This window comes from Amblyomma maculatum, chromosome 5, assembly GCF_055883805.1.
Source record: "Amblyomma maculatum isolate TAMU_Amacu chromosome 5, ASM5588380v1, whole genome shotgun sequence".
In the NCBI taxonomy this organism is placed as follows: domain Eukaryota; kingdom Metazoa; phylum Arthropoda; class Arachnida; order Ixodida; family Ixodidae; genus Amblyomma; species Amblyomma maculatum.
The window spans coordinates 93,954,302-93,964,249 of record NC_139348.1 but is presented as its reverse complement, the minus strand read 5'-3'; the positions used below and the strand labels follow the sequence as shown (position 1 = coordinate 93,964,249).

Below are 9,948 nucleotides of genomic sequence, written 5' to 3'. Positions count from 1 at the left end.
CTCACGGGGCCCCGCCGCTCCTCTGAACAAGATTCAACATGCCGATGGGGTAGCGACCGCACTTCCTTGACGCGGGCGCTGTGTAGACAGCCGAGAGCATAAAAACGCATAAAGCAGCACGCCCGCGCTAGTGCGCTCTGGGAAGATTCAGACTTCCGGGCCACTCTCGCGGCCGCTCGGGGAAAGCGTATTGTGTTTCATCGGGCGCATCGTTCTCATCACCTGTACGGCTGCCGCTACCGAACAACACAGCCTTCGATGCCTCAAAAAACAAGAAAGCCGTGAGAATTCCATCTCGGCACAGACTGTTGTTCAATCGAACATTATTTGCGCTTTTGTTAGCCTTTATCTGACTTATCCGACCCATTTGAATATTGTCCTGTCGCCTTCAGACTGGCCGAGACGTTCCAACTGGAATATTCTCACCCCCTCCGCTAGCTCAACCCATCTGTTGTGTACCCCCATTTTCTCAAGCCGCTCCTTCGACGTGGATATGGGGAGTCGCAGAGCTCGCTTGGCGCATTTCCTCAATATTCTGTCCACCTTCTCTATATCTGCCTTGCTCATATTCAGGTACGGCTTCGCGTAGCACATATCTCCCCTTTACCCTACCCTCCTGAATATTCCTACCACTTGGTATGCATATGTGGCAGATTTCTTTATAGTGTTGATGTTGTTTCCTTTCCTGTCATTAAACATGCCTAGGATCCTCATTTCCTCGACCCCGAGCACATCCAGGCCTCCCATCACCACTTTAGTTTCTACTTCTCTCTTGTTCCTGCCGTTGCTATTATAGACAATGAGCTCTGACTTCTGCGGTGAACACGCCAAGCCTCTTTGGGCCACGTATTTCATCACTACATCTGCTGCCCTTTGCAGACTCCTCTCACTTTTTGCGTCGCTTCCGCTATTCATCCACGGGTTTATATCGTCGCCGTACATGCTGAATTTTAGATCGGTGATCTTGCTCAGAGTGGCCGGCAGATCTCTCATCGCTATGTTAAATAGGAAAGGGGACAGTATGGCTACTTGCGGGGTACCTTTGCTGCCCAGACTTATGCCGGGGAACTCTGCGCCCTGGAATTTAATCACCGCCATCTTCCCCCGGAGGAAGTCGTTGATATACTCGTATGTTCTCTTCCCCACGTTTACCTCCTCCAGACCTCTGAGCACCGCCTCGTGTCAGACGCTGTCGAAGGCCTTCGTGAGGTCAAGACCGAGGATCCCCATGGTATCTAATCTTTTCTTGTCTATAATCTTATGTTAGAGTATGAGTATTACATCCTGCGTGCTGAGCTTATGTCTAAATCCCACCATGTCGTGCGACCACAGGTATCCATCTTCCATGTATCTCGTTAACGTCGTTTGCACTACGTGCTCCATGAGTTTCCCCACGCACGAAGTCAGCGAAACTGGTCTTAGGTTTTCCAATTTCGGTTCCTTCCCCGGCTTGGGGATGGTAACCACATGTGCCTATTTACATTCATCCGGCAAATTACCTTCCTTCTATACTTTTTTCATGTATCGCGCAATCGCCTCTGTCGAGTCGTCTAGGTTCCTGAGCATGACATTGGACATTTTATCCGGGCCAGGTGATGAGCGAGATTTTAGCCCAGCGATAGCTGCTCTGATCTCCGCTACCGTAATATCCGCGTCTAGCTTTTCATTTTCCGCTCCTGCATATTCTGCCTGTATACTTCCGTCGCGTCCCCTTTGTAAATATCCCGGAGCCTGTCCATCAGCTGTTTGTCCATCCCCTGGAAAGCGTGTCTCGCTTTCCCCTGGTTGACACTCGCTGCCTGTTTGGATTTGGTCGGGTCGAGGAAATGTTTCAGTACATTCCACGTCTTTGCTAGGCTCATGATCCTTTCCATCTCGTCGCACCTGCCGGACCAATTATGCTCGTTCAGTTTGATCGCATACCTTTCCATTTCTTTCATGTGTCTGGCTAACGAGCGCCTTAAGTTTCTGTTCCAGATTTGAGTCTCTTCTCGAGCCTTTCCGTCTCCTTCCACATGCTCCTTAGTTTGCTGCCCTTTATCTCCGGGGCATTTTCCCCCTTCGGCTACCGCTTCCGCGTCCCTGGCATCTTACGTCAGCTGTTTTGCCCAGTCTCTTATGTCTCCAATTTCCTTAGCTTTGTGGCTTCTGCGAATCGCCCGGAATTTATGCCACTCCGCGATTCTCGCCTGTTTGCGTTTCCGCAGCTTGACTCCTTCTCCCAACTTCACTACCTACTACCCAGATTTTTTCTGGTCTTTGCCCATTCTAATCTGCCTGAATTTTTACTGAAGGTGAGGTCCGGCGCGGTGTCTTTGCTTACGCTGCTACCTACTCTAGTCGGCGCACACGGGTCGATATGCAAGGTCACCCTAAGGAGAATTCTACACTTCGAATCTTGCCTCGCGTACCCCCATTCCAATGGGCGTTGCCCGGCCAGTTTGATGGCTTTTCTAAATATCGTTCCAACTTCATTTTCCTTTTTTTTCGGGTTGCTTAGATATGAAGCAAAAATATGCGTTTGTTCTTTTGCGTCCCGTAAACATTTCTATCATTACCGCCTCTATTGTCACCCGTACTCACGTCGTGCTCTAGGGCTGCTATATTCCTTTTGACCAGTCTGCATTTTTCACCCCTATCGCTGCAGAAGCTTTAGTATCCGGCCAGTTTGACCTGATCCCCCCCCCCCGCCCCCCCCCCCCCCCCCCGGTTTATTGCAGTGCTCTAGCAATTGGTTTGCCCTCTATATGTTGCACGTGCTGTTGTAATAGCACTCGTTTCCGTCGGTACCCACGGCAATTCTATTGCCAAATGGTGGCGTTCTCTTTCCGATTTTATTCCTGTCCATTATTGGCAAACACTGCGCCCTCCATTTTCACCATCATCTCGATGAAGCCGTTTAATGCCGCTAGGATCTGGTCCATTGAATCCCTAGTGTTCCTAGAGCAGTTAATCTTACATAGACGTATGCCCAGACCCGACGAAATGAAACTCATCCACTCCCGGTTGGCGTGACGTCACATTCATTGGAGGTTAACATTAGTCATATGGCTATTTGGGCATCTAATTGATTTTATGTTGGCATTTTTGGTTCTAATTAACTAATCGCCCTATGGCAATTTTTGTTTTGCATCTTCACACCATCATCTTTCGATTACAATCACTCATTTGATCCTAACTTTTACGAGAACGACACAAGACTGTACACACGTTCCGTACATGTTTTGCACACACGACTTTGCCGACATAGCCTAGTAGTGCTTTTGCATTAATCATTATCATGAAAAAACAAACTTGGAATAATTTTGAGGTGGATTAACAAATTAACCGACCAGTTGCTTTTGTCACGTGGTGGTGCCACGGAAAATGAAGAGGCTTTAAATTCACTGGAATAAATTTTTATTGGACTGCCTTGCGCCCGCTAAAGAACTAAACAGTTGGCGGCGGCGGTCGTCGGTCTATTAATGCCCATCGCACACATCAACGCTCAATCTAAAGGTGGCGGAGAAACATCTAGATAAAGCCGCAAACGGTGATTAGCACAGCCTGGAACAATGCAGAAACATACGCGAGTGGCCGGAACCTTTGAGACACATCTCGGCGCATTTTGCGCGAGAAATAAACTGACAGGGTTGCGTTTCGCGTCAACGAGCATGATAAAACAAAGAATGCAGAATTATTCCGCGTTCCAGGATCGGAGTGATAAGGCCGCATGCCGGCGGCTGTCGAAAAAAGAACAAATAAAAATTTCAATGGTTTGCGACATTACTTCACCCTTAAAAAGGCGTCGACTTGATGCTTACAAAATAAATACAGAAAGGTAAACAAAATACTAAGTACAAAAAAAAAACTTTAGCGCGCGTAATAAGGATTGAGGCGCACAAAATGAAGACTTCTGGGTGCGCCCGGCGCGGTTGGGATGTGGTCGCGCCGTTGGGGATGACCTCGTAGTCAAGATGTCCGATGCGTCGAAGGAGTCTGTATGGTCCGAAGTACCGCCGCAAGAGCTTTTCCTTCATTCCGCGGCGGCGTATCGGCGTCCAAACTCACACTCGGTCTCCCGGCCTGTACTCTATGTCGAGTCGTTGCAAGCTGTATCGTCGGGCGTCAGTGTGTTGCTGGTCTTTTACGCGCATCCGGGCAAGCCGTCTGTCTTCCTCGGCACGCTGAACGTAGGCGGCGGCGTCCAGGTTCTCCTCGTCGGTTACGTGCGGCAGCATTGCGTCGAGCGTCGTCGTGGTCTCCCTATCGTACACAACCTTAAAAGAGGTCGCTCTCATTGCCTCGCCGGCGGCCTTGTTATACGCGCAGATTACGTAGGGAAGGATGGTGTCTCAGGTCTTGTGCTCGGAGTCGACGTACATGCCTATCATGTCCTCGATCGTTTTGTTCAGGCGCTCCGTAAGTGCGTTGGTCTGGGGATGGTACACTGTCGTACGTCTGCGGCTTGAATGACTGTAGGTCAAAATAACTTTCATCAGTTCTGCCGTAAATGCTGATTTGCACGTGACGCTCTACACAACTCAATCAGACGATGTTGCAAACTTAAGCAGACTTGCTAACCTGACGGTAGCTAGTATGTGCGTGAGAGGTGCACACACAAGCACACACGCACAACCGATTAAGCGGAAGGCACACGCTACGCATTACACTTAGTCGGTTCAGTTTTTATGCGCTGAGGCGCGAAACGCTCCTGCTAAACACGGAAGATGTCTCATTCATTTGTTCCGTTCTCTTACCGCTCCAGACAGCTAGAATCCCACCACTACTTAATTTTTTTTCCGAAGGGGGGAATAATGCCTCCAAATGACATCAAGTGGCACCCGACGGCGATGATGTTTTGAAGACGAAGATGACGCTCGAGCTATATTGGAACTACAACGGGTTATCTTCTGAACCGTGACACTATTGCTTGTGCGGAATAAATATTTATTCATGCAGCTTTTCTCTCCCAATGCTAAGCATGCAGTTACTCTGTGCCAAGCACGCTAGCGCATTGGCCATTTGATCTTCTTTCTACGCGTCATGCCTACAAAGCACCGAGTATACCAACATAAACTGCTTCCTGGAGTACGAAATAAAGCTGAACCTTCTGCTGTCGTCCTGTATGTGAGATTAAATACATTGGGGGCGTTAGCAGAACGTTGCACAACTTGTATTTCAATTCATCACAGTAAAAGTTTACACGCAACAAATCGCCCAGCGTATTCCGCTGCGGCTGCGATGAAGGAGGAAATGCATATATCTGTACCTGTCTCTCTGTCTCTGTATATTTCTCATATATCTCGCAGATATCTCTGTCGTCATTCAATCCAATCTGTTCTTAAAGGCTTCTTCTTTTTAATGCGGCAAAGTATGGACACCTCGCGACCACGCATGCGCGCCGCTTGTCAATCGCTTCTCATCAACATCGTCAATTGCTCCTGCTTTCTACTAGTGTGAAACTGTAAGCATTGAGTCCAGTTCAGCAGCAAAGATGATAATAAGCACAAAAAAAGGCGTTATCGAATACATATGATAAAAAAAAAATCCCTGAGCACATCTAGATTGCCCTTCCTTCCCACATGCGCCTGCCTTCAGCCGGGCGTCATGTAGTCGACGATCACGTTCGTCCTTTCACGGATCCACTTGGTGGTGATCCACTTGGAGCCCAAGAGGACGGGGCATCCCACGTGCTCAGTGCGGTCGTCAACTCTCCTCTTCTGGTGCCAGAAAGAAAAGTGCTTGGGGGTCTCACTGCCCTCGTACGGTTCCAGGTCATACCAAAAGAGGGCGTCACCTACGCGCGGCTTCACTGCTATGCCCTGGCGAGTGAAGGCAGTGGCACCACCCGATTCCACGTCCGTGAGGTACGCGATAAAGGTGGCCAGCCGCGTTCCGTCATTGACATCGGTGGAGTCTTTAGCATCTTCGAAGTCTGTCGCGTCCAGGTGCGGCGTGTAATGTCCGCCGAGGCCATAGTTGGACACCTGGTATGCCTCGGCCGACTCCAGCGACAGGTGCGTCGCCGTCGCAATACGGCGCGTCAGTCGCTGAAGTAGAGGATGTTGATAGTCCCAAAGCCAGGACACCTGCGTGTTGGAGAATCCACAAAACCACTATGCAACAACTGACAGTGCGATTGCAATTTTGTATAAAATGTGTGTATTCAAAGCAGCTCACTGGTATATATTTCTCGACTTCTGGTGCAGTAAATTGCCTTTAGTCATAAACTGCAAGCACGGCGCGCGCATGTAGATCGAAGCTGAAGTCAGCACCAACAAAATGCATATATAGGGCACCACTTGTCCCATTAGAGCCACACTCAAGTTCCGTCCACTTCTTCGTTCCTGCTACCCTCTTGTTTTCCTACTGATCTTCTTCAATGTAGGTTAGAGCAAGCTGAAGGAGCCAGTGTGTTCTCTGTATCCTCCGGCCATGCTCATGCTCATGACTATTGGGCGCTAGGACCTCCATGGCACCACCTCTCAGTAGGGCATTCGCGACGTACTAAGTGGGATAACTCGCTTAAGCGAGTTATCCCACTTAGTAGCAGATAGCAGCAGTTCAAAATTGAACTGCTGCTATCTGATGCTTTCCTAGGTAGCTTATTTGCGCATTAATGATACATTAATTTATTTGATGTATACTTCGATCTAGGCCTGTTTAAGCTTAATTTGAAGTATTAGGACAAGTCATTTCGGAAAGAAACCACTTCAGTGAGTCAGCGAGCTGCCGGAGCATAGCGCGCGGAAAGTTGACGATGGCGAGCATAAGCCAGCGGACGCCATTTTTGAAAGAACTAAACCTGCCACATAACCAGTCAAAGATAAGCGGCCATTGAATCTATAGATTAGATTTTTTTTTTTTTTTTTTTGCGAGAGGAGCGCAGCTTTTTTGGTACCTAGCAGTTGCGGAGGGCTTCAAAAGTGGCGCTGTTCGACTGGTCTCGAACGCCATAGAGTAGGAAAGTTGGGCAGTGAGGACAACGCGAAGAAATCTTAATGCAAATCTCCAGTGCTATGTTCCAATCTACGATTTATTACTCAATAAATTCTGTACGGGCTTCGGATGGATGCCTGTTTCCCCGCTCATCTATAGTTTGTTGACCTTCCATCAGCAGATTAAAATATCGGTATTTTATTTCTTGGTAATACTTGAAATCACTACTTATGCACTTCTAAGGTTGCCTACAATGACCCATCAAGCATGCCACTGCGCGTGGCGGCACAGCCTTTTAGTTCGTTTGAGTGCAACTTTCTGTTATCGGCAATCAATGCCTTCATTGCGAAGAGATTTCAGACCTTCCTGCTTTGGGCCCAACCTTCTTTGCTTTGGGAAGCTACGGTTCCAGGAAGAAGGCAGCATAATTTCTATCCTACCAGCAATCAGTTTTATTTAGTCTTATTTAGTGGAGGTGCACGCGCAGGTCCTTTTGCATATAATCACCGAACTGGTTAGCGTTAACAGCATAGACAAATTCTAGCTCGCTAAGTGTTTGCTGCAGACGTGCGAACGACCAATCCCTTCGTAACCCATTCGCAGCTTGGTTAGACGAGCGTTTTTTTTTTTTTTTTTTCATTTCTTATGCAAAAAAGTACGAGCTTGAACCGGTTTCCGTCGCGTACATCCGGTATCGAGCTACAGAGCAGTAACGGAATTAAGCCATCGCAGCGATAACGCAAGATAATAATCTGCAAAACAAACATTCGCTAATAAGCAGAAATAAGGTGAATGACGCGGTTTAAGCTTTTAAAACACACAAATTCAATCGAGCACCTGCTCCCGCAGCAGTAAGAGGAGTCACGTGATTCCACATACTATAAATTGAAAACACCGTCCTACCTTTTCGCTACCTTCAGAGAAATCGATTTGACTGAACTGTGGAACGAGCTCAGAGGTGGTAATATTGAGCTTTTTCTTCAGCTATAAGCCCACCAGTCTCCAATATAGAAGCGCCCCTTGACCCTTGTTTGAAAAGGTCTTACAGATTTCTTCAGCTTCGCACGCGGCTGTTGGGCCCGGGCCATGTCAAACTGCAATGCCTGTTCGTGTATATTTGCGAGACTAAAAGAAAAAAATATATATAACTTTTGTCAACATTCTTCAGCAGCCTTGGTTTTTCGTGTCTCTTTTAACTTTAAAGGTCAATTTAACCAGAAATCCTTCTTTCAAGAAACATTTGGGTGGAGTTACTTTCGGCAGTGCAGAGAAAACTCAACTATTTTGATAGAACCGGCAGTGTATGAGCAGTATATCGAAACGTCTGTGCATTTGGTTTGCAATGACCTCAAGATTGACTACCACTGTTAGTATACATCCTGACAAAGCGGTCTGCAACAAATTGATAGCTTCCGGGTGGATCACACTTATTCAGTAAAAATTAAGTCCGAGTTTCTAATACACACATTTTGAACAAAACATCATCATTTCAGATGCAACCCCTTAAATAGTTAATCAGATATGTGGGCAAAATAAATATCTAGACATTGGCCATCGTTGCAGCTTCATGCTGCTGAACGTTATGGATCAAACCCCTCTTAAAGCTCGCGACACTAAGACGCGGCGGCACAATGAGGCGTAGTTGCTACAAATTCAACCTAGCATAAAGAATGCGTCCTCACCTTGCCAATTCGTTTCCAACTAGGAACACCCTCTGGATCCGTGGGTGAATAAATGCTGGCCCGTGTGAAACCACCACGCGCCGCTGCTCGGATGTAATTCACTTCTGCTGAGGTGAGAAAGCCGGGGAAAAGTACAATGCGCGGTTCCAACGAAAGCACTTCTATTTTGTGGGGCTGTAGAATAAGGAGGGGGTCACCGTAGTTCGTCGACAGGGTACAGAACAACTGCTCGCCAGAGGGTCTCAGATCTCCCTGTTCAATGCAAACGGACTTGTATTCATGGACGTCCGACTCCGGTGGTGTAGGGTAACTAAGCGTGTGCTTGTACCTCTTCGATTTTTGAATCTTTGGCCACCGGTCGTCATTTTGGAGCAGCCAGTGAAGGCCCAACCATAGTCCACGGAATGCACAGCCGTCGAGAATGGAAGACATCTCTAGCGCAGCTCGGGACCACGACGACGTGTTGCCGAACGATCCCACGTTAGAGCAACCCCTGGCCACATCCTTGAGGTCTTCCGCCGATGCGGCCGGTAGAAGACGAGACTTCATGGCCGCTATTCTTGTCGCCGGGATGTCATAGACCTGCTGAAGCTTGCAGATCCCGGCGGCAGCCCCCATGACGTCGCTCTCCGTGGGCCACCACTTCTGCATGGGTGGGGAGCTGAAAATCGCGCGAAGCTCGTTCAAGGCAGGAAGAGCTTCCCCCGATGAGCAGTACGAGCTGAAGGCTGCAACGCGGCTCGTGAAAAGGAACGGTGCCAGGATATCGTGGCCACCTCGTCGAGGCACCATAGCCTGGATGGTTTTATGGTGGGCCTCTGCTGCGGATAGGCGACGCTCTTGGAGAAGTACAAAGAGTCGACCGTCCTCAAGCGAATTGATTTCGGTGTCGATGGTCTCTTGCAAGTCCTGCGTGGACGTGAACAGGTCTGAGTAGCACGATGCTACGTGAAGCACCACGGTAATAACAGCCGCACTGCACAACGGAAATGACATTGTTCCACGGCACCACAGCACCATGGACACCTTTTTCTTCTTCTTGGCGTTCTCTTTGCTCATTGGATTGGATTGCTTATTCGGGAGGCTTTCCGCGCTCTAACGAGGGAACAATAAAAGTCCCACCAGCACAGTCTATCTTGGCAGCCTTCTTCAGGACGTGTAATTCCGATCTCTCAATGGTAGTGTTGTTGCTGGCCTTTTGAAATGTGCCACGTAGCCACCATGGGGAATCGGCCAGGGTGCAGTGTCGTACACAAAGTCAATTACATGCGAAAGATTGGCGCAAAGCGAGAAAGTAAAGTTCATATTAATATTGATGAAAAAATTTCGAAGAATTTTGAGAAGG

The 9,948-nt window shown here is 48.3% G+C and overlaps 1 protein-coding gene across 1 annotated transcript; it reads right to left on the bottom strand.

Moving 5' to 3' along the window:
* Positions 1 to 5,576: 5,576 nt before the first annotated feature.
* Positions 5,577 to 9,662, bottom strand: LOC146188735 (prolyl 4-hydroxylase subunit alpha-2-like). The gene is made up of 2 exons (XM_084605124.1): positions 8,604 to 9,662; positions 5,577 to 6,071 (listed from the first exon to the last, which is right to left on the bottom strand). The coding sequence occupies exons 1-2, from the start codon at positions 9,660 to 9,662 to the stop codon at positions 5,577 to 5,579; spliced, it is 1,554 nt and encodes a 517-aa protein (XP_084461250.1).
* Between the last annotated feature and the right edge of the window lie 286 nt (positions 9,663 to 9,948).

Coding starts and splice junctions, on each gene's coding strand:
- LOC146188735 (XM_084605124.1), bottom strand. CDS start 9,662: ATGAGCAAAGAGAACGCCAAGAAGAAGAAAAAGGTGTCCATGGTGCTG. Junction 6,072..8,603: donor GTTGGAAACGAATTGGCAAG/GTGAGGACGCAT, acceptor TCCAACACGCAG/GTGTCCTGGCTTTGGGACTA.